At 46.1% G+C, this 24,282-nt stretch overlaps 1 protein-coding gene across 7 annotated transcripts in view; it reads left to right on the top strand.

Annotated features, from left to right (window-relative positions):
- Window positions 1-24,282, top strand: part of LOC115175094 (otoferlin) — a 119,942-nt gene that overhangs the window by 91,648 nt on the left and 4,012 nt on the right. Inside the window, exons 26-46 of one of the 7 annotated variants that reach the window (XM_029734389.1) lie at window positions 479-640; window positions 4,457-4,528; window positions 5,308-5,427; window positions 5,641-5,802; window positions 11,024-11,186; window positions 12,522-12,697; window positions 12,914-12,943; window positions 13,083-13,214; window positions 13,627-13,702; window positions 15,569-15,717; window positions 15,934-16,206; window positions 16,383-16,510; window positions 16,801-16,971; window positions 17,505-17,665; window positions 17,791-17,933; window positions 18,140-18,228; window positions 20,258-20,356; window positions 21,944-22,185; window positions 22,369-22,547; window positions 22,680-22,780; window positions 23,441-23,795. In XM_029734389.1, coding sequence (XP_029590249.1) covers window positions 479-640; window positions 4,457-4,528; window positions 5,308-5,427; window positions 5,641-5,802; window positions 11,024-11,186; window positions 12,522-12,697; window positions 12,914-12,943; window positions 13,083-13,214; window positions 13,627-13,702; window positions 15,569-15,717; window positions 15,934-16,206; window positions 16,383-16,510; window positions 16,801-16,971; window positions 17,505-17,665; window positions 17,791-17,933; window positions 18,140-18,228; window positions 20,258-20,356; window positions 21,944-22,185; window positions 22,369-22,547; window positions 22,680-22,780; window positions 23,441-23,621 — 3,009 coding nt within the window. In that variant the 3' untranslated portion in view covers window positions 23,622-23,795. Of the gene's footprint in view, window positions 1-478; window positions 641-4,456; window positions 4,529-5,307; window positions 5,428-5,640; window positions 5,803-11,023; window positions 11,187-12,521; window positions 12,698-12,913; window positions 12,944-13,082; window positions 13,215-13,626; window positions 13,703-15,568; window positions 15,718-15,933; window positions 16,207-16,382; window positions 16,511-16,800; window positions 16,972-17,504; window positions 17,666-17,790; window positions 17,934-18,139; window positions 18,229-19,945; window positions 20,045-20,257; window positions 20,357-21,943; window positions 22,186-22,368; window positions 22,548-22,679; window positions 22,781-23,440; window positions 23,796-24,282 lie in introns of those variants that run through there. The other 6 variants (XM_029734462.1, XM_029734477.1, XM_029734312.1 and 3 more) reach the window with 6 other exon arrangements.

The following is a 24,282-nucleotide window of genomic DNA, read 5'->3' as shown; positions in this document are numbered from 1 at the left end:
GAAGTAGGGCCTCTCCTGCTTTGGGCTTCTGTTTGCGTAGCAACGTAGCTAGTTAGCCAAGTCATGCAAGAGGCAGGACAGGCTATTTTACAGGGCATTCCCAAACTAGGTTTGCCATCTGTCCATGACGTAGCCATAAGCATGTTCTTCTTGTAGTGGTTGTAGACATGGTTGTGTTTGATAGCTGAAACAGTAGTTGATTGGTTGCAGTTGTTTGGTTGAAGTGTTTACTCTATCAGTCATGCATGCTTCTCATAAACTGATGGAACCAATAGGGATATGACCCCTGGTAGAACCTTTCAAATTCTGTTAGCCTTATGGTAGCTAGCATGTTCTCTGAACAGTCCCCACTTTATACACCATTTTCAGTATTATCTCTGTGCTTACATTGGCCCCCAGTGGCCATGACAAGAAGTACACCCCATAAACTGGTTTCTAACTTTGGTTTTCTTTCTACGGTTGTCTCTGTGGTGTCCAGGGCAAGGCAGAGTTCATTGGTCGGACGTTTGCTAAGCCCATCACTAAGATGTGTGACGAGCACTACGGTCCCCCGAGGTTCCCCCCACAGCTAGAGTACTATCAGATCTACCGTGGTAACTCTACTGCCGGTGACCTACTGGCTGCCTTCGAGCTGCTGCAGGTCAGCTGATCACACACACTCGCACACATAGACACGTGTGCACACTGCAAGTACACACACACACATATCAGGACATACACGTATGCACATATACACACCAGGAACACGCACACGAGGAAACACGCACGCACACACACACACACACACACACACACACACACCACACACACACACGCACACGCACACACACACCACACACACACACACACTAGGAACTAAATAACATGCCAGGAACACACTAAGAGCATGTCATTGACATGCATGGAAAGAGTTTAAAAATACACACCGACACACAAGAAGTTATTAGACAAATGAATCACGAGGAGAATGACTGTCAGCAGATTTACCAAATGCATGGAATATGCAACTGATGAACAGTTGTGCACAGAGCACGGTGATGAGCTGATTCCTCAGCAAATCTAGAAAAGAAGGGTCTCTCATTCCTTCTCTCTCTGTCTTTCCTTCTCTTCATCTGTCTGTTATTAATTTACAATTCATCTTAATTGTCCATCCACAATTTTCTTCTTCATCCATGCCTCTTCTCTCCTTCTTCCATGCCTCTCCTCCTCTTCTTCCTCCATGCCTCTCCTCTTCTTCCTCCATGCCTTTCCTCTCTTTCTTCCTCCATGCCTTTCCTCTCCTTCTTCCTCCATGCCTTTCCTCTCTTTCTTCCTCCATGCCTCTCCTCTTCTTCCTCCAAGCCTTTCCTCTCCTTCTTCCTCCATGCCTCTCCTCTCCTTCTTCCTCCATGCCTCTCCTCTCCTTCTTCCTCCATGCCTCTCCTCCTCTTCTTCTTCCATGCCTTCTTCCTCTTCTTCTTCCGTGCTTCTCCTCCTCTTCTTCCTCCATGCCTCTCCTCTTCTTCTTCCATGCCTCTCCTCCCTTATTCCTCCATGCCTCTTCTCTCCTTCTTCTTCCATGCCTCTCCTCCCTTATTCCTCCATGCCTTTTCTCTCCTTCTTCCTCCATGCCTCTCCTCCTCTTCTCCTTCCATGCCTCTCCTCCTCATCTTCCTCAATGCCTCTCCTCATCTTATTCCTCCATGCCTCTCCTCTTCTTCTTCCTCCATGCCTCTCTTCCTCTTCTTCCTCCATGCCCCTTCTCTCCTTCTTCCTCCAATCCTTTCCTCCTTTTCTTCCTCCATGCCTCTCCTCCTCTTCTTCTTCCATGCCTCTCCTCTTCTTCTTACATGCCTCTCCTCCTCTTCTTCCTCAATGCCTCTCCTCCTCTTATTCTTCTATGCCTCTCCTCTTCTTCATCCATGCCTCTCCTCTTCTTCTTCCTCCATGCCTCTCCTCTTCTTCTTCTTCCATGCCTCTCCTCTTCTTCTTCTTCCATGCCTCTCCTCTTCTTCTTACATGCCTCTCCTCCTCTTCTTCCTCAATGCCTCTCCTCCTCTTATTCTTCTATGCCTCTCCTCTTCTTCATCCATGCCTCTCCTCTTCTTCTTCCTCCATGCCTCTCCTCTTCTTCTTCTTCCATGCCTCTCCTCTTCTTCTTCTTCCATGCTTCTCCTCTCCTTCTTCCTCCATGCCTCTCCTCTCCCTCATTCTCCATGCCACTCCTGTTCTTCTGACATGCCTCTCCTTCTTCCTCCATGACTCTCCTCTCCTTCATCCCCCATAACTTTCCACTCCTGCTTTCTCCATGCCTCTCCTCTCCTTCTTCCTCCATGCCTCCTCCTCTTCTTCCTCCATGCCTCTCCTCTTCTTCTTCTTCCATGCCTCTCCTCTCCTTCTTCCTCCATGCCTTTCCTCTCCCTCATTCTCCATGCCTCTCCTATTCTTCCTACATGCCTCTCCTTCTTCCTCATGCCTCTCTTCTCCTTCTTCCTCCATGCCTCTCCTCTCCATATTCCTCCATGCCTCTCCTCCTCTTCTTCCTCCATGCCTCTCTTTATCTTCTTCCATGCCTCTCCTCTCCTTCTTCCTCCATGCCTCCTCCTCTTCTCCTTCCATGCCTCTCCTCCTCATCTTCCTCCATGCCTCTCCTCATCTTATTCATCCATGCCTCTCCTCCCATTCTTCCTCCATGCCTCTCTTTTTCTTCTTCCTCCATGCCTCTCCTCTTCCTCTTCCTCCATGCCTCTTTTCTCCTTCTTCCTCCCTGCTCCTCCTCTTCTTCCTCCATGCCTTTCCTCCTCTTCTTCTTCCATGACTCTCCTCCTCCTCTTCCTCCATGCCTCTCCTAACCTTATTCCTCCTTGCCTCTGCTGACCTTATTCCTCCATGCCTCTCCTCTTCTACTTCTTCCATGCCTCTCCTCCTCTTCTTCCTCCATGCCTCTCCTCTCCTTATTCCTCCATGCCTCTCCTCCTCTTCTTCCTCCATGCCTCTCCTCCCCTTATTCCTCCATTCCTCTTCTCTCCTTCTTCCTCCATGCCTCTCCACCTCTTCTTCCTCCATGCCTCTCCTCCTCTTCTTCTTCCATGCCTCTCCTCCTCTTCTTCCTCCATGCCTCTCCTCCTCTTCTTCTTCCATGCCTCTCCTCCTCTTCTTCCTCCATGCCTGTTCTCTCCTTCTTCCTCCATGCCTCTCCTCCTCTTCTCCCTCCATGCCTCTCCTCCCCTTCTTCTTCCATGCCTCTCTTCCTCTTCTTCCTCCATGCCTCTCCTCCTCTTCTCCCTCCATGCCTCTCCTCCCCTTCTTCTTCCATGCCTCTCTTCCTCTTCTTCCTTCATGCCTCTCCTCTCCTTCTTCCTCCATGCCTCTCCTCTTCTTCCTCCCTGCTCCTCCCTTATTCCTCCATGCCTCTTCTCTCCTTCTTCCTCCATGCCCATTCCTTCTTCCTCCATGCCTCTCCTCTTCTACTTCTTCCATGCCTCTCCTCCTCTTCTTCCTCCATGCCTCTCCTCTCCTTATTCCCCCATGCCTCTCTTCTTCTTCTTCCATGCCTCTCCTCCTCTTCTTCCGCCATGCCTCTCCTCCCCTTATTCCTCCATGCCTCTCCTCATCTTATTCCTCCATGCCTCTCCTCCTCTTCTTCATCCATTCCTCTTCTCTCCTTCTTCCTCCATGCCTCTCCTCCTCTTCTTCTTCCATGCCTCTCCTCCTCTTCTTCCTCCATGCCTGTCCTCCTCTTCTTCCTCCATGCCTCTTTTCTCCTTCTTCCTCCATGCTCCTCCTCTTCTTCCTCCATGCCTCTCCTCCTCTTCTTCTTCTTCCATGCCTCTCTTCCTCTTCTTCCTTCATGCCTCTCCTCTCCTGCTTCCTCCATGCCTCCTCTTCTTCTTCCATGCCTCTCCTCCCTTATTCCTCCATGCCTCTTCTCTCCTTCTTCCTCCATGCCTCTCCTCATCTTCTTCTTCCATGCTTCTCTTCTTCTTCCTCCATGCCTCTCCTCTTCTTTATCCTTCATGCCTCTCCTCTTCTTCTTCCTCCATGCCTATCTTCCTTCTTCCTCCATGCCTCTCCTCTTCTTCTTCCATGCCTCTCCTCCCCTTCTTCCCCATGCCTCTCCTCCCCTTCTTCTTCCATGCCTCTCCTCCTCTTATTCCTCCTCCATGCCTCTCCTTTCCTTCTTCATCCATGCCTCTCCTCTTCTTCCTCCTCCATGCCTATTCTCTCCTTCTTTCTCCATGCCTCTCCTCTTCTTCCTCCTCCATGCCTCTCTTCTCCTTCTTCCTCCATGCCTCTCCTCTACTTCTTCCTCCATGCTTCTCCTCTCCTTCTTCCATCCTCTCCTTCTCACCCTGTGGTCCCTTGACTCTCCTTCCTTCTCTTTCCTCCCTCCTTCCTTCATTGGACCCCCGCCCTTCTCCCCCCTACCTCCTGCCCTCCACCTTACATACTCCTGTACCCTTTCCCCGCTCTGCAGATTCCCTATGACGATGAGGAGATCAGGAGGGCTCTGATTGCTGTCCATGACTTTGCTGTTCCTCAGATTAAGGTGCTCTTTTCACTCTTCTGTCCCTCCCTCTATGATCACTCTCTGGTCAGTCTAACTCTATGGTCTCTCTGGTTAGTCTAACTCTATGGTCTCTCTGGTCAGTCTAACTCTATGGTCTCTCTGGTCAGTCTAACTCTATGGTCTCTCTGGTCAGTCTAACCCTATGGTCTCTCTGGTCAGTCTAACTCTATGGCTCTCTGGTCAGTCTAACTCTATGGTCTCTCTGGTCAGTCTAACTCTATGGTCTCTCTGGTCAGTCTAACTCTATGGTCTCTCTGGTCAGTCTAACTCTATGGTCTCTCTGGTCAGTCTAACTCTATGGCTCTCTGGTCAGTCTAACTCTATGGTCTCTCTGGTCAGTCTAACTCTATGGTCTCTCTGGTCAGTCTAACTCTATGGTCTCTCTGGTCAGTCTAACTCTATGGGTCTCTCTGGTCAGTCTAACTCTATGGTCTCTCTGGTCAGTCTAACTCTATGGTCTCTCTCGTCAGTCTAAGTCTTCTTCTGCTGAGTGTTTTAATCTATAAAGGTGCTGCTCTCCCTCTCTGCCCCATCCATCTCTATTCAGTGTCTTGCTCTGTAACTACTCTCTCTAACTTCTGTACCTCTGCAAAACTAGTCCAGAACAAAGCCAAACTAAAAACTAGGAAAACAAAACATCTCGGATCCTTTTATTGCTGAATACTGAGGCTGATGTTTGTAATGTATGTGTCATTTTATCTCCTCAGTATGTTGTATACATTGGTTGTTGCCTCCTCTCCCTTCTTTTCCTGGAGTAGATTGGACAAGGGGGGAGGGCAGAGCTTCCTCCCATCGATGGTCCGACAGACTCAGAACGTGGACCCATCCTCCCTGTACCCATGGGCATCCGACCTATCCTCAGCCGCTACCGCATAGAGGTGAGACAACACTCCATGACTAGGGAACAGCACTCAGAGAGGGTACTAAAACTACAAGCTAGAGGAAAGAGAGAAAGTACTCCAAAGCTAGAAACTGGAAGGTGGAGGACACAGCTCCAGGTGGTGGAGGTAAAGGGAGCTCAAGGCAACCCTCAAATATGATCTCAGGTGCTGTTCAAATGGTCTGATCCAGTCTGATATGTTGTGGTCCAGGTTCTGTTCTGGGGCCTGAGGGACCTGAAGAGGGTGAATTTGGCCCAGGTGGACAGACCCAGGGTGGACATAGAGTGTGCAGGGAGAGGAGTCCAGTCTGCTCTCATTCAGAACTACAAGAAGAACCCCAACTTCAGCACCCTCGTCAAGTGGTTTGAGGTGGTGAGTAGAACCTGGTCAAATCTTGATGGTCTTTCAGACAATGAAAGACAGCAGATACTGTACATAAAGTCAGCAAATATTAAACGTCCTCTCACTGTCAACTGCGTTTATTTTCAGCAAACTTAACATGTCAAATCAAAATCAAATCAAATCAAATGTATTTGTCACATACACATGGTTAGCAGGTGTCAATGCAAGTGTAGCGAAATGCTTGTGCTTCTAGTTCCAACCATGCAGTAATATCTAACAAGTAATATAACCTAACAATTTCACAACAACTACCAAGTGTAAAGGAATGAATATGAATATGTACATAAAAATACATAAATGAGTGATGGCCGAACGGCATAGGTAAGATGCAGTAGATGGTATAGAGTACAGTATATACATATGAGATGAGCAATGCAGGGTATGAAAACATTATATGAAGTGACATTGCTAAAGTGGCTAGTGATACATTACATCAAGATGGCAAGATGCAGTAGATGGTATAGTGTACAGTTTATACATATGAGATAAGCAATGTAGAGTATGAGAACATTATATAAAGTGGCGTTGTTTAAAGTGGCTAGTGATACATTACATCAAGATGGCAAGATGCAGTAGATGGTATAGAGTACAGTTTATACATATGAGATAAGCAATGTAGAGTATGAGAACATTATATAAAGTGGCGTTGTTTAAAGTGGCTAGTGATACATTTAATTACATCATATGGCAAGATGCAGTAGATGGTGTGGCGTACAGTATATACATAAGAGATGAGTAATGTAGGGTAAGTAAACATTATATAATATAAAGTGGCTAGTGATAAATTGATAGCGGGGTAAACAGGCAGTGGCTCGGGTGGTTGTTGTCCTTGATGATCTTTTTGGCCTTCCTGTGACATCGGGTGGTGTAGGTGTCCTGGAGGGCAGGTAGTTTGCACCCGGTGATGCGTTGTGCAGACCTCACTACCCTCTGGAGAGCCTTCCGGTTATGGGTGGAGCAGCTGCCGTACCAGGCGGTGATACAGCCCGACAGGATGCTCTCGACTGTGCACCTGTAAAAGTTTGTGAGTGTTTTTGGTGACAAGCCGAATTTCTTCAGCCTCCTGAGGTTGAAGAGGCGCTACTGCGCCTTCTTCACCACGCTGTCTGTGTGGGTGGACCATTTCAGTTTGTCCGTGATGTGTACGCCGAGGAACTAAAAACTCTCCACCCTCTCCACTACTGTCCCGTCAATGTAGATAGGGGGCTGCTCCTTCTGCTGTTTCCTGAAGTCCACGATCATCTCCTTTGTTTTGTTGACATTGAGTGTGAGGTTATTTTCATGACACCACACTCCGAGGGCCCTCACCTCATCCCTGTAGGCCGTCTCGTCGTTGTTGGTGGTCAAGCCTACCACTGTAGTGTCGTCTGCAAACTTGATGATTGAGTTGGAGGCGTGCATGGCCACGCAGTCATGGGTGAACAGGGAGTACAGTAGAGGGCTGAGAACGCACCCTTGTGGGGACCCAGTGTTGAGGATCAGCGAGGTGGAGATGTTGTTACCTACCCTCACCACCTGGGGGCAGCCCATCAGGAAGTCCAGGACCCAGTTGCACAGGGCGGGGTCGAGACCCAGGGTCTCAAGCTTAATGACGAGTTTGGAGGGTACTATGGTGTTAAATGCTGAGCTGTAATCGATGAACAGCATCCTTACACAGGTATTCCTCTTGTCCAGATGGGTTAGGGCAGTGTGATGGGGATTGCGTCGTCTGTGGACCTATTGTGGCGGTAAGCAAATTGGAGTGGGTCTAGGGTGTCAGGTAGGGTGGAGGTGATATGATCCTTGACTAGTCTCTCAAAGCACTTCATGATGACGGAAGTGAGTGCTACAGGGCGGTAGTCATTTAGCTCAGTTACCTTAGCTTTCTTGGGAACAGGAACAATGGTGGCCCTCTTGAAGCATGTGGGGACAGCAGACTGGGATAAGGATTGATTAAATATGTCTATAAACACACCAGCCAGCTGGTCTGCGCATGCTCTGAGAACGTGGCCGGGGATGACGTCTGGGCCTGCAGCCCTGCGAGGGTTAACACGTTTAAATGTTTTACTCACGTTGGCTACAGTGAAGGAGAGGCCGCAGGTTTTGGTAGCAATACAGTGTCAGTGGCACTGTATTGTCCTCTAAGCGAGCAAAAAAGTTGTTCAGTCTGTCTGGGAGCAAGGCATCGTGATCCGCGATGGGGCTGGTTTTTCTTTTGTAGTTCATGATTGACTGTAGACCCTGCCACATACCTCTCGTGTCTGAGCCGTTGAATTGCGACTCCACTTTGTCTCTATACTGACGCTTAGCTTGTTTGATTGCCTTGCGGAGGGAATAGCTACACTGTTTGTATTCGGTCATGTTTCCGGTCACCTTGCCCTGATTAAAAGCAGTGGTTTGCGCCTTCAGTTTTGCGCGAATGCTGCCATCAATCCATGGTTTCTGGTTGGGGAATGTTTTAATAGACACTGTGGGTACAACATCACCGATGCAATTGTTAATGAACTCGCACACCGAATCAGCGTATTCGTCAATGTTGTTGTTCGACGCAATGCGGAACATATCCCAGTCCACGATCGAAGCAATCTTGAAGCGTGGAATCCGATTGATCGGACCAGCGTTGAACAGACCTGAGGGCGGGAGCTTCCTGTTTTAGTTTCTGTCTATAGGCTGGGAGCAACAAAATGGAGTCGTGGTCAGCTTTTCCGAAGGGAGGGCGGGGGAGGGCCTTATATGCTTCGCGGAAGTTAGAATAACAACGATCCAGGGTTTTGCTACCCCTGGTATGCTGATAGAATTTAGGGAGCCTTGTTTTCAGATTAGCCTTGTTAAAATCCCTGGCTACAATAAATGCAGCCTCAGGATATGTGGTTTCCAGTTTACATAGAGTCCAATGAAGTTCTTTCAGGGCCGTCGATGTGTCTGCTTGGGGGGGGGGGGGGGGGGGATATACACGACTGTGATTATGATCGAAGAGAATTCTCTTGGTAGATAATGCGGTCAGCATTTGATAGTGAGGAATTCTAAGTCAGGTGAACAAAAGGACTTGAGTTCCTGTATATTGTTATGATCACACCACGTCTCGTTAATCATAAGGCATACATCCCCGCCCTTCTTCTTACCAGAGAGATGCTTGTTTCTGTCGGCGCGATGCGTGAAGAAACCAGGTGGCTGTACTGACTCAGATAGCGTGTCTCGAGTGAGCCATGTTTCTGTGAAACAAAGAACGTTACAGTCTCGGATGTCGCTCTGGAATGCTACCCTTGCTCGGATTCCGTGTACCTTGTTGTTAAGAGACTGGACATTGGCGAGTAGCATGCTCGGGAGCGATGCGCGATGTGCCCGTCTACGGAGCCTGACCAGAAGACCGCTCCGTCTGCCCCTTCTTCTACGGCGTCGTTGTTTTGGGTCGCCGGCTGGGATCCGATCCATTGTCCTAGGTGGTAGGCCAAACAGAGGATCCGCTTCGGGAAAGTCGTATTCCTGGTCATAATGTTGGTGAGTTGACGTTGCTCTTATATCCAATAGTTCCTCCCGACTGTATGTAATAAAACCTAAGATTACCTGGGGTAACAATGTAAGAAATAATACATAAAAAAACTAAATACTGCATAGTTTCCTAGGAACACGAAGCGAGGCGGCCATCTCTGTCGGCGCCGGAAGTAGCAATGTGTAAATATTTGCAATGTGTAAACATGTAAATATTTGTATGAACATAACAAGATTCAACAACTGAGACATAAACTGAACAAGTTCCACAGACTAACAGAAATTGAATAATGTGTCTCTGAACAAAGGGGAGTCAAAATCAAAAGTAACAGTCAGTATCTGGTGTGGCCATCAGCTGCATTAAGTACTGCAGTGCATCTCCTCCTCATGGACTGCACCAGATTTGCCAGTTCTTGCTGTGAGATGTTACCCCACTCTTCCACCAAGGCACCTGCAAGTTCCCGGACATTTCTGGTGAGAATGGCCCTAGCCCTCACCGTCCGATCCAACTGGTCTCAGACATGCTCAATGGGATTGAGATCCGGGCTCTTCGCTGGCCATGGCAGAACACTGACATTCCTGTCTTGCAGGAATGAGCAGTATGGCTGGTGGCATTGTCATGCAGGAGGATCATGTCAAGATGAGCCTGCAGGAAGGGTACCACATGAGGGAGGAGGATGTCTTCCCTGTAACGCACAGCGTTGAGATTGCCTGCAATGACAACAAGCTCAGTCCAATGATGCTGTGACACACCGCCCCAGACCATGACGGACCCTTCACCTCCAAATTGATCCCGCTCCAGAGTACAGGCCTCGGTGTAACGCTCATTCCTTCGACGATAAATGCAAATCCGACCATCACCTCTGGTGAGACAAAACCGTGACTCGTCAGTGAAAAGCACTTTTTGCCAGTAGTGTCTGGTCCAGCGCTGGTGTGTTTGTGCTCATAGTCAACATTGTTGCCAGTGATGTCTGGTGAGGACGTGCCTTACAACAAGCCCACAAGCCCTCAGTCCAGCCTCTCTCAGCCTATTGCAGACAGTCCGAGCACTGATGGAAGGATTGTGCGTTCCTGGTGTAACTCGGGCAGTTGTTGTTGCCGTCCTGCACCTGTCCCGCAAGTGTGATGTTCAGATGTACCGATCCTGTGCAGGTGCTGTTACACGTGGTCTGCCACTGCGAAGACGATCAGCTGTCCTTCCTGTCTCCCTGTAGTGCTGTCTTAGGCGTCTCACAGTACAGACATAGCAATTTATTGCCCTGGCCACATCTGCAGTCCTCATGCCTCCTTGCAGCATGCCTAAGGCACATTCACACAGATGAGCAGGGACCCTGGGCATCTTTCTTGTGGTGTTTTTCAGAGTCAGCAGAAAGACCTCTTTAGTGTCCTAAGTATTCATAACTGTGACCTTAATTGCCTACCGTCTGTAAGCTGTTAGTGTCTTAACGACCGTTCCACAGGTGCATGTTCATTAATTGTTGATGGTTCATTCAAGCATGGGAAACAGTGTTTAAACCCTTTACAATGAAGATCTGTGAAGTTATTTGGATTTTTACAAATTATCTTTGAAAGACAGGGTCCTGAAAAAGGGACATTTATTTTTTGCTGAGTTTATTGAATGGATTCAAGCTGGTTTAAAACGGACCTTAGATCTTGCGTATAGTCCAGGGCAACTTCCTAACTCTCTATGCGACCCCTGACCTTTGCCCCCTGAACCCATCAGGACTTGCCAGAGAATGAGCTGCTTCACCCTCCTCTGAACGTCCGGGTGGTGGACTGCAGAGCGTTTGGCCGCTACACTCTGGTGGGTTCCCATGCCGTCACCAGCCTGCGACGCTTCATCTACAGCCCCCCAGACAAGACACACAACAACTGGGCCAGCGCAGGTAGGCCTACTCACACTATGCAAGATGCTTTTCTACTACTTTTTATTTCTATTACAAGAGATTACATTTTTGTGTTGGTCTGGGGAATCCAAACCATGGATTTCTACTATTTGAGTATATACATTTGTTGATATACTGTATAGTCTCAGAATCTAATCTTCCATATTATTTTCAACAGTTTGTGAATTCCTCTCAGACTGAATCAGACCTGCGTGTGAATATGAATTTCCTACTGCTTTACTCACTTTGATGCTTCCTTGCTTTTTCCACTCCTTCTCTCCCTCTCTGTGCCAATCTGTATTCTCTCTCTCTCTCTATCTCTCATTTTCTCTATCTATCTCTCTCTCTCTATCTATCTCTCTCTCCATCTCCATCTCAATCTCTCTCTCTCTCTCTCTCTCTGTCTTTCTCTCTCGCTCTCACTTTCTCTATCTCCATCTCTCTCTTTCTCTCTCGCTCTCTCTTCTCTATCTCTTTCACTCTCTCTCGCTCTCTCTTTTGCTTTCTCTCGCTCTCTCTCTCTCTCTCTCTCTCATTTTCTCACTCTCTCTTTCTCACTATCTCTTTCTCTAATTCTCTCGCTCTCGCTTTCTCTATCTCCATCTCTCTCTCTTTCTCTTTCTTTCTCTCTCTTTCTTTTTCTCTCTGTCTCTCTCGCTCGCTCTCTTCTCTCTCTCTCTCTCACTCTCTTTCTCTCTCTCTCTCTCTCTCTCTCTCTCTCTCTCTCTCTCTCTCTCTCTCTCTCTCTCTCTATCTCTCACTTTCTCTATCTCTATCTCTCTCTATCTCTCTCTCCATCTCCATCTCCATCTCTCTCTCTCTCTCTCTCTCTCTCGCTCTCTCTCTCTCTCTCTCTCTCTCTCTCTCTCTCTCTCTCTCTCTTTCGCTCTCTCTCGCTCTCACTTTCTCTATCTCCATCTCTCTCTTTCTCTCTCGCTCTCTCTTCTCTCTCTTTCACTCTCTCTCGCTCTCTCTTTCGCTCTCTCTCACCCGCTCTTTCTCTTTCTTTCTCTCTCGCTCTCTCTCTCTCTCTCTCTTTCTCACTCTCTCTTTCTCACTATCTCTTTCTCTATTTCTCTCGCTCTCGCCTTCTCTCTCTCTCTTTCTCTCCCTTTCTTTTTCTGTCTCTCTCTCTCTCGATCTCTTCTCTCTCGCTCACTCTCTTTCTCTTTCTCTCTCTCTGCCTCTCCTTTCTGTTTCTCTCTCTCTCTCTCGCTCACTCTCTCTCTCTCTCTCTCTCTCTGTGTCTCTTTTTCTCTCTCTCTCTGTGTCTCTCTCATTCCATTTCTATGTTGTGTCCTGTTCCTCCTCGGTCACTCCCCTGACCCATTTCAGCTAGACTGATGAATGGCTACATGGTCCTGACAAACGGGGGGTCCCAATCTCGCCCCTGCTCCCCTTACTCCCGCACCCCATCCCGCACCCTCTCTCGCCCCGCAGGTGATGTCACAGTCAACATGGATGCCGACCCCTCAGTCAGGAAGATGGACACGGTGGTCAAGTTAGACGCTGTAAGCTTTGAAACGCGTGTCTCTGATGTTTATAACTTTTGATTTCATGTTTTTGGAATGAAAAGGACAGAAGTAGAGATGCCCTCAAGGACTGAAATTGAGGTTGATGGCTTTACCTCTGGTCCTGTGTGTGGTGTAAAATCTATTCATGTTTTGTTTAGATGTATATATGTGTGTGTAATTTGTGTGTTGTTTTGTGTGACCCTCCCCCTGTAGACGTCTGATGCAGTTGTTAAAGTTGATGTGGTAAGTCCTGGTATGGAACTGTTCCCCAACGTTTGAAAGAGCTTCACAACGTGGACAGACATCAATGCACACCTGTAACATTTATCTACTATGCCAGTTAGCACGTAGTTTGATCAGACGCTCTTTCTTGTACCCGCAGAACGAGGAGAAAGAAGAAAAGAAGAAGAAGAAGAAGAAGAAGAAGGGAGAGGTGGAGGAGGACGATGAGACAGATGAGAGCATGCTGGACTGGTGGTCCAAATATTTTGCTTCCATAGAGACACTGATGGAGGTGAGAGATCGATTCTGTTCTATTCTATTCTATTCTATTCTATTCTATTCTGTTGAATTCTATTCTATTCAATTATTTTCTATTCTGTTCTATTCTATTCTGTTCAATTCCATTCTATTCTGTTCTATTCTATTCTGTTCAATTCCATTCTATTCTGTTCAATTCTATTCTGTTCAATTCTATTCTATTCTGTTCATTCTATTCAATTCTGTTCGAATCTGTTCAATTCTATTCTATTCTGTTCAATTCCATTCTATTATATTGCTTTATATTCCGTCTCGTAGGAATATGGTTATATTCTGGAAATAGAGTGTTTGAGTAGATCCAATAAGACACCTGGAGTGTTCTAGAATAAAGTCAGTTCCATGTGTGTCTTGTGGGGATAATCCTGATGTGTAGTTGTGTTTCCCAGATCCTCAGGGCTCAGGAGGCAGCTCTGGCCGAGGCAGAGGAGAGGGAGGACCAGGAGATAGCAGCAGAGGGAGCAGGTAAACATTGCTGGTGCTGAGCATTAAAACAGAGCAACTGTTGTCTAACACGTCTCTCAGAATGGATTGAAAACATGACCTCATATCATACCCATCGATCCCTCACACCAGCATGACCAACCTTGCCGTGCACTACCATGAACGTTGGCTGATAAACTAAACCATTAAGGAATGCAACATTTGCTTATATGCTTATAAAGCAAATCAATCCCTTTGTCCCTTAATCCCCTGATTTAACCATAAATGATTCCCTATCAAGCAAATAATGTGGATACATCTAATACATATATACATCTACTAATTACCACAAACTCAATTTTAAATCAATGTCTAAAACTTTGAAAAAATATAAATGTCTTGTTTACCAAATTCCTATTAAGATATTCTCCCAGAATTTGATAAAAAGGATAATGTGGCTCTTTACAAATACAGGTGATTACAAATACAGGTAACTGCCAAAATAAAGGAAGCACCAAAATAATGTGTCTTAATAGGGTGTTGGGCCACCACAATCCACCAGAACAGCTTCAATGCACCTTGGCATAGATTCTGTCTGGAACTCTACTGGAGGGATGCTACACCATTCTTCCAAGAGAAATTCCATAATTGGTGTTTTGTTGATGGTGGTGGGAAACACTGTCTAAGGCGCCACTCCAGAATCTCCCAGAAGTGTTCAATTGGGTTCATGGGTGGGGACATTGTCATCCTATGGGGGCATAGCCATGGAAGCAAAAATAATGGCCAAAATAATGGCCTGCCCAGCATTTTTATACATGACCTTATGCATGATGGGATGTTAATTGCTTACCGTAAATTCCGGACTATAAACCGGCACTTTTTTCCCAGGCTTTGAACCTCGCGGCTTAAACAATGACTCGGCTAATATATGGATTTTTCCCGCTTTCAATTTTTTTTTTTCTCAAAAAAAACACATTCTGTGACGTGCTCAGTTTTTTGGCGGCATGAAGCTTTCATTAGACCAATGAAATTGCCGAACGGGTTAAGGTCAAACAACTTTTTTTGTTTACTGTTTAGATTAAATCGAGCGCTCTCAAACTTCCCATCATTCTGATTACGGTAGTCATTTTGTCACCCTCATCATGGCAAAGACACGGAGAAATGCATATGATGCAGCTTTCAAGTTGAAGGCGATTGATCTGGCTGTTGGAAAAGGAAATAGAGCTGCTGCACGGGAGCTTGGTCTTAATGAGTTGATGATAAGACGTTGGAAACAGCAGCGTGAGGAATTGACGCAGTGCAAAAAGACAACTAAAGCTTACTGCTAATTTTGTATTTTTTGTTACAAGCCGTGTTTCGTTAAAGCCTATTTATTTTTGTTACAAGCCGTGTTTCGTTAAAGCCTATTTATTGTTGTTACAAGCCGTGTTTCATTAAAACCTGTGTAAAGTTCATTTGTTTCAATGTACCGGTAGGCACCTGCGGCTTATAGACATGTGCGGCTTATTTATGTTCAAAATAATATTTTTTTTTACATTCAGTGGGTGCGGCTTATATTCAGGTGCGCTTAATAGTCCGGTAATTACGGTAATTCATTTCAATTTACTTTGTACTTTGTATGTATTTAATCATTATTTTGGTAGTTACTTGTATTTTCTATTTTAAATTACTCATGATGTCATGGATTTCAGTAGCCCTGGCAATGGATGGCCAGAGGGGTCAGATGTCAACTTTCATGTTGATTGACATCTGGGGTGTTGTGTCGTGTCCATACATTCGTCCCTCTTCACCCCTCCCTCCCCACCTCTCTCCCCTCCTCCTCCTCCTCCTCCTCCATCAATTCCCTATTCACCCCCCTGCCCCCCTCCACTGCCCCTCCTCCACTCCTTCCACTCACCCCACAATCAGATATCAAACCTGATGACCTCCCTGTAAAAGGCTCCAAGGGGAAGGAGAAGAGCAGAGACAAGAGCAGGAACAAGGAGAAGAAGAAGAGCCACCATGCCGGAGAGGGGACAGAGAAACACTCCAGCAAACCCAAAGTGGACGAGCTGCTGGTCAGTAGGACTAGAGATTCCACTGGACACACAAACACACCTTCTGTTCAGAGTGTGTCTGATACCATTCCACGTGTGTGTGTGTGTGTGTGTGTGTGTGTGTGTGTGTGTGTGTGTGTGTGTGTGTGTGTGTGTGTGTGTGTGTGTGTGTGTGTGTGTGTGTGTGTGTGTGTGTGTGTGTGTGTGTGTGTGTGTGTGCGTGTGTGTATTGTCCAGGTGTACAACAAGGAGCTGGAGGCAGAGTATGATAACTTTGAGGACTGGCTCCACACCTTCAACCTGTACAGAGGGAAGGCAGGGGACGACGATGAAGCAGCCCTGGATGACGACAGGATCGTGGGCAGATTCAAGGGCTCCATGTGCATGTACAAGTTGCCTCTGTCTGAGGAGATCACCAGGGAGGTGGGCTTTGACCCTAACATGGGCATGTTCCAGAGCATTCCACACAATGACCCTATCAACGTGCTCGTGCGCATCTTCGTAGTCAGGGTGAGTGACACCCCCAACCTCTAACCTCTAACCATAAACCAAAACTTTCCCAGGTTGTTGCTCTTAACTTCAGCAACCTAATCATGTATTCTCATTCAACTCACTTGGTAAAATAAGGGTTCAATAGATTGTAAGTAAAAACCTAAACCATACCACAAACCAACATTGTATTCCAGGCCACAGACCTCCACCCTGCTGATGTCAATGGGAAAGCGGACCCCTATGTTGTCATCAAACTGGGCAAGTCAGAGCTGAAGGATAAAGAGAACTATATCTCCAAACAGCTCAACCCTGTCTTTGGCAAGTGAGTGTGGATGGATACATTCGTTGCACATTGGTGCAGATTCAACAAGCCAACTCATATAGAACATTGCAATCAAGTGTATTGAAGCATTACTGTACTCTTGTTACTGGCATAGATGCATCGGCAGCGCAATCTATAAAAAGCTAACCACTTCTTATCTCAAATGTCATCCCTACTCTCTCCATCTCTCCCTTTCTTGTCTATCCCCTCCCACTCCTATTCCTCCCTCCCTTCCTCCACCCCTCCTTCCATCCCTCCACTCCCTCCACTCCCTCCACCTCCTCTCTCAGAGCGTTTGACATGGAGGCTACGTTCCCCATGGAATCCATGTTGACCGTGTCAGTGTATGACTGGGATCTGGTGGGCACTGATGACCTCATCGGGGAGACCAAGATCGACCTGGAGAACCGCTTCTACAGCAAACACAGAGCTACCTGTGGCATCGCTAACAGCTACTCTGTGTGAGTTCCTGTCTGTCTGTCCATGTCATTCTGTTCTACGGTCCATTGTCTGTCTGTCTGTTAGTTTGTTCCTCTGTCTGTCTGTCTGTCTGTCTGTCTGTCTGTCTGTCTGTCTGTCTGTCTGTCTGTCTGTCTGTCTGTCTGTCAGTTTTTTCCCCTGTCTGTCTGTCTGTCTGTCTGTCTGTCTGTCTGTCTGTCTGTCTGTCTGTCTGTCTGTCTGTCTGTCTGTCTGTCTGTCTGTCTGTCTGTCTGTCTGTCTGTCTGTTAGTTTTTTCCTCTGTCTGTCTGTCTGTCTGTCTGTCTGTCTGTCTGTCTGTCTGTCTGTCTGTTAGTTTTTTTCCCTGTCTGTCTGTCTGTCTGTCTGTCTGTCTGTCTGTCTGTCTGTCTGTCTGTCTGTCTGTCTGTCTGTCTGTCTGTCTGTCTGTCTGTCTGTTTAGTTTACACCTCTGTCTGTCTGTTTCCCCCAAAAATGTTAAGAAAATAGAAAATAAAGTAAATATCGACAACAGTCTGGTGTTGTTTGTTCCTGGTAGACATGGTTACAATGTGTGGCGTGACCCCATGAAGCCAAGCCAGATCCTGGCCAAGCTGTGTAAGGAGGGCAAGCTGGACGGCCCCCACTACGGCCCCGGGGGCAGGGTCAAGGTCGCCAACCGCGTCTTCATGGGTGCCACAGAGATCGAGGATGAGAATGGTATGTTTTTAACATACAGTATGATACATTTGTGCTGTTGAAAATATATTTATTATGCTTTGCCTACATTTAGAGACCTGACATTTACTGTGCGTCTGTGTGTGCGCGTGTGTGCATGTGTACAGGTCTGAAGAAGCAGACAGACGAGCACCTGGCCCTGACGGTGCTGAAGCACTGGGAGGAGATCCCCAGGGTGGGCTGTAAACTCATCCCAGAACACGTGGAGACAAGACCCCTGCTCAACCCTGACCACCCTGGCATTGAACAGGTCACACACACACACACACACACTACTTATTATTAGTAAAACGTTATTATAAGGGTTCATCTGGAACTAAGATTTTAATTCATTTTGGTCACTTTTGAGTTAATTGATAATATAATGCCTTATGAGGGTAAAATAATTAATAATATTGGATAATGAAGCTGTTATGAGCTGTTATAACCTGTTATAACCTCTGTTTAACCCCACAGGGGCGGATTGAGATGTGGGTAGACATGTTCCCCATGGACATGCCAGCACCTGGACCCGCCATCGACATATCACCACGTAAACCAAAGAAGTATGTCATGTCTGAGGCCGGCGGAAGTGTCAGAGTCCAGTCAGTGTACACTCTTAGAAAAAAGGGTTCTCAAAGGGTTCTTAGGTTGTTCCCATATGAGAACCCTTTTTGGTTCCAGGTAGAACCCTTTTGGGTTCAATGTAGAACCCTCTGTGAAAAGAGTTCTACCTGGACCCAAAAGGGTTCTCCTATGGGGACAGCCGACTAACCCTTTTAGAGTCTAGATAGCACCTTTTTAGTGTAGATACAGCATTGGAGTCTGGTGGGAGGAGCTATAGGAGGATGGGCTCATTGTAATGGCTGGAATGGAATAAATGGAACGGTATCAAACATTTTACATTTTTACATTTTTAGTCATTTAGCAGACACTCTTATCCAGAGCGACTTACAGTAGTGAATGCATACATTTCATTTCATACATTTTTTTTTTCTGTGCTGACCCCCCATGGGAATCGAACCCACAACCCTGGTGTTGCAAATACCATGCTCTACCAACTGAGCTACAGGGAAGGCAAACACATCGAACAAATAGAAACCACATGTTTGATTCCATTCCATTAATACCATTCCAACAATTACAGTGAGCCCATCATCCTATAGCTCCTCCCACCAGCTACCTCTGAGGTACAGTATATGTTACACATTACCAGATAGATCAAGGCACAACCTAAACATTTCCTAAAGGTTTGATTGACGTTTTGCTTCTTATTTATGATCCTATATGAAGTGCTGTATATATGAGTCTCAAAGCAGAAGGATGTAGTTTTTCCTACTTATATCCCTTCCAGGTTTTCTGTGGTAAGTGTTGTATCTCATTAGAGTAGGTTGGTTATCTAGTGGCTTTCTGTGGTAAGTGTTGTATCTCATTAGAGTAGGTTGGTTATCTAGTGGTTTTCTGTGGTAAGTGTTGTATCTCATTAGAGTAGGTTGGTTATCTAGTGGTTTTCTGTGGTAAGTGTTGTATCTCATTAGAGTAGGTTGGTTATCTAGTGGCTTTCTGTGGTAAGTGTTGTATCTCATTAGAGTAGGTTGGTTATCTAGTGGTTTTCTGTGGTAAGTGTTGTATCTCATTAGAGTAGGTTGGTCATCTAGTGGTTTTCTGTGGTAAGTGTTGTATCTCATTAGAGTAGGTTGGTTATCTAGTGGTTTTCTGTGGTAAGTGTTGTATCTCATTAGAGTAGGTTGGTTATCTAGTGGTTTTCTGTGGTAAGTGTTGTATCTCATTAGAGTAGGTTGGTCGTCTAGTGGTTTTCTGTGGTAAGTGTTGTATCTCATTAGAGTAGGTTGGTCATCTAGTGGTTTTCTGTGGTAAGTGTTGTATCTCATTAGAGTAGGTTGGTTATCTAGTGGTTTTCTGTGGTACGTGTTGTATCTCATTAGAGTAGGTTGGTTATCTAGTGGTTTTCTGTGGTAAGTGTTGTATCTCATTAGAGTAGGTTGGTTATCTAGTGGTTTTCTGTGGTAAGTGTTGTATCTCATTAGAGTAGGTTGGTTATCTAGTGGTTTTCTGTGGTAAGTGTTGTATCTCATTAGAGTAGGTTGGTCGTCTAGTGGTTTTCTGTGGTAAGTGTTGTATCTCATTAGAGTAGGTTGGTTATCTAGCACTAGACCTGGCCTGGTACATGTCTCACCATAGGAGTGTACAGCCACCTTCCAGGGCCAATTAAGCACTAGACAACAACAGTCCAACTGTGTGTTCCTTCCTCCCCTTCACCAGATATGAGCTCAGGGTGATTATATGGAATACAGACGAAGTAATACTGGAGGACGATGATTACTTCACTGGGGAAAAGTCCAGTGACATATTTGTCAGGGGGTAGGTACCACAGAGGGCCGTGGCGTTATGCCCCGATAGCCCGTGGGTGTGACAAAGTGGCGTGCTCCCGTGTTTTTTTGGCGTTAATCATTGTTTTTTTGTTTTGTTTTGTTTGTTTCCACGTTTTCCGTGTGTTGCGTGTTTGTTTGTGTCTCTTGTTTGTCGTCCTCTCTCTCTCTCTCTCCTGTGTGTCGATGCTGTGCTGTTGTCCAGCTTTGAACTGCGTGTTATTATTTGGAACACTGATGACGTAGTTCTAGAGGACGATGCTTTCATGACAGGAGAAAAGATGTCTGACATTTATGTCAGGGGGTAAAACACACGTTTACATCGCATGGCTCGTACAAACCCCTCCCCCCTTCCTTACCCGCCCCTCCCTCAGCTATCCAATCAGCACGCAGCTCCCCTGCTCAAGACCCAACCCTTCTCCCTTAGCCTTCCTATCAGCACGCAGTAAACCACAATGCCTTCATGCCTACAGACAGAGGAAGCCAATCAGGACCATACCACTTAAACAGCAAAGAGGTTAATGTGTCAACAAATGACACTAGGGCTAGGCCATCTACTAATCTGAAATTCACTAATCATTATTGAATTAACCAGATAATGGATTCTAAACTATTCTCATGCACATTAAATTGGATATAATCTAGGATAACTCAATAACAGTATTCCATTTTGACTTGCCAATTGCTAATCATCCTTACTGTCATTAGTTTATCTGGTATGGTCCTACAACAGTTGTAGATTGTCTTGGGCGGGGGTTAAAACTACTCGGGATTCCAGGAAGCCTCATGCATGCCAGCATTAGCAAAAAAGGCTTGCATGGGAAATGGAATGGATTCCATATTGTTTTTGCAATTGTATTGTCATTTGCTGCCACTTATTAATGATGCTGTTGAGAGTATATCAATACTAATGGACATTCAAAGTCGTAGAAAAGTTTTTGGCCGAGGCTCCTCCCCTCCTGCTTCTCAAATGTGCCCATCTTCAGGTTTTCAATTCAGTCCAACAGAAATGTGTTGAAATTCCAATTGAAGAATTTAAAATTTACATCAATTTTCAAAGATACATTTTCAATTCATGAAATTGTAATTTTGCTTTCCTTTCTGAATTTAAATGGAACTGAACCCTCCTCACCAACCACTGGCCACTTGGCATCAGTGCAGGGGATAAACTCAGTCTGCCACCCCACACTGTGCTGAGCTTGCATTGAGACTAGATTTGCATTGTAAGACACTTCTGTTAATGTTAATCTCGTATCTGCATCTTCCCTCCAATGAAGGAAAGCAATGTCATAAAAATGTATTTGACTCTTTTTGTAAAGCTTTGTGTGTGCATGGCATTTGTAATATGTGACCGTCCAACACCAAATCAGGTCATTTGTATTTAAATACACAGTGTAAACTCTATTCTTATTCAGTTGTTTTACGATGGTAATATTTGTATAGAATTCACCTAGGTGCACACACTATGACCACTATTTCACAGCCATGTTTACATTTTATTTAATGAATAATCTCATACATTTGTCATTACTGGCTGGTTTCTTATTGGAGGGTCCCACCATACGTGTTTTGCTTTTCAAATACTAACATCCTTTTTGTGTATTCAATGGACCAGACCTGTAATGCACACAACACATACTGAGTCATACTATGAATGATCCATAGCAATCTCAAATCACATTGACTGATGTAAAATGGTGATCTGATCTTCACTGCGTCTGCCTAACCTCCACAGACAACCTTCACACAGAGCATGATAAGTGAAGCTTGTTAATATGCAAAAATAACCCAATAATAACACGGTCCTTACACTTAATTTACTACATCATCGGGTCAACATGACCCTCACCTCTAACCTCTGACCCCATGCGACCTTTGACCTTTAACCCAGCTGGCTGAAGGGTCAGCAGGAGGACAAGCAGGACACAGACGTCCACTATCACTCTCTGACGGGCGAGGGAAATTTCAACTGGCGCTTCGTGTTCCCCTTCGACTACCTGATGGCTGAGGAGAAGATTGTCATCTCCAAGAAGGAGTCCATGTTCTCCTGGGACGAGACCGAGTACAAGATCCCTGCACGCCTCACCCTGCAGGTCTGGGACGCTGACCACTTCTCCGCTGATGACTTCCTAGGTACTGTAGGCCTACACTGCTGGAGCTCTCTAGAACTCTACACATTCTTCTTTGCATTTTTATTGTTTATTTTTCTCAAATGTTCTCCATTCGTTTCACCATATACAGCTCCTTTATCTCATCCCTCAAGCTCTTTCATCTCCTTAGTTATCCTTTAATGCCATGTATTGTGTCTCCTGACAGGTGCGATAGAGCTGGACCTGAACAGGTTTCCCCGCGGGGCGAAGACAGCCAAGCAGTGTTCTATAAACATGGTCCAGAACCAGGCAGAGCTGCCCTGCATCTCCATCTTCAAACAGAAGAGAGTCAAGGGCTGGTGGCCATTCGTGGCCCGCGACGAGAACGACGAGATGGAACTCACGGTGAGAGAGAGAGAGAGAGAGAGAGAGAGAGAGAGAGAGAGAGAGAGAGAGAGAGAGAGAGAGAGAGAGAGAGAGAGAGAGACCCACACACACACACATTGGATCATTGGATTGATTGTGTCTTCCTCTCAGGGTAAAGTGGAGGCGGAGCTTCATCTCATGTCGGCAGAGGAGGCGGAGAAAAGTCCTGTTGGTCTGGGACGCAATGAGCCTGACCCTCTGGAGAAACCAAAGTAAGATCTTTATATTTACAGTATACACACACACTCACACTAAGACTATACCCACATACACATTCAGACAAAACGTACACAATCACAAATAACTCAATGTTAAAAGCAAAGGTGGGAAACAGAATGGCACAGAGTCAGACATGGTCAACTTTTCTATACTCCTCCCCTTCCTTCAGGGGTTCTATTCACACCATGCAAGTGTTAGAACCGACTGTATTTCTCCCAGTCATTTATTTCAAAACCTCTCATTCTGCACCCATCAGAAGCTGATAATGGTTTACATTTTAGTAGACACTTTTTTCCAGAGCGACTTGACTGTACACCTTTCATGCTTTGTCCTCCATGGGAATCGAATTCACAACCCTGGCATTGCAAGCACTGTGCTCTACCAACAGAGCCACACTGGCTTATTCAGATGTTATGTGATGCACACAATGACATGAAATAATAATAAGAAATACAGTCTATTTTGAGACCTGCACCTCATTGCAATGTGAACACACTTTCACACCATCTCACTGTTCTCTTCCTGTCATCTCTTCACGTTTCCCTCTGTTTCCTTTCTTACTGTCTCTGTGTTGCCTCCCTCTCTCCCCTCCAACCTGCGTTGTCTTTCCTTCCATCTACATCACCTCCTCTCCTCCTCCCCTCCTTCTGAAGTCGCCCGGACACCAGTCTCATGTGGTTTGTGAACCCCCTGAAGTCCATCCGCTACTTCATCTGGCACAACTACCGCTGGCTGATCCTCAAGGCCCTGGGCCTGCTGCTGCTGCTGCTCCTGTTGGGTCTATTCCTCTACTCCTTCCCTGGCTACCTGGTCAAGAAGATGCTGGGGGCCTGAGGGGGCTGAGACCTACCAGGGCCACTGGTGGCCCCCTCTCTCTTCTCCTATCCTACCGTTTCCTCTCCTGTTCCTTCTTTTCTGTCACTTTCTCTTTATCATTCACACCCTCTCTGGTCCTCTCCTTTTCTCTGTCTGGTCCTCTCTCTGGTCCTCTCCTTTTCTCTGTCTGGTCCTCTCTCTGGTCCTCTCCTTTTCTCTGTCTGGTCCTCTCTCTGGTCCTCTCCAGTTCACTCCTCTGTTCCTCCTTTTCACTGATCCCATATCTGTCTATGCCTTTCCTCCCATCTCCTGCGGTATCTGTCACTCAATGGATGTTATCACATCTTCTTCTCCTCTTTCTACCACCTTCCTTTTCTATAACCTCTTTCTTCTATCCCTCAACCTCTTTCATCTCTTGTCCTCTTTCTTTTCAGGTCCTATTTTCCACATCTCAGGTCTGTCTCTCAATCTTTGTATTTTCTCAGATAGACAAAGATTGTGTCTGGTACCTATTCCTCTGCTTTGTTTCCTGCTTCTCCCTGTCTTAGTCTCCTTTCCTGTGATGTCTCTTGTCTCTCAACCTGTCAATGTCTTGTGTCAATCATGAGTCTGCCGTTGTGCAGTACACCGTCATTACACTGGAGACGTATTATATGCAGCGCGAAACTTTTCCCTATAA

This window comes from Salmo trutta, chromosome 1 (assembly GCF_901001165.1).
Source record: "Salmo trutta chromosome 1, fSalTru1.1, whole genome shotgun sequence".
Lineage (NCBI taxonomy): Eukaryota > Metazoa > Chordata > Actinopteri > Salmoniformes > Salmonidae > Salmo > Salmo trutta.
The sequence above is the reverse complement of the archived record's forward strand: the minus strand, read 5'-3'. Positions and strand labels throughout refer to the sequence as shown.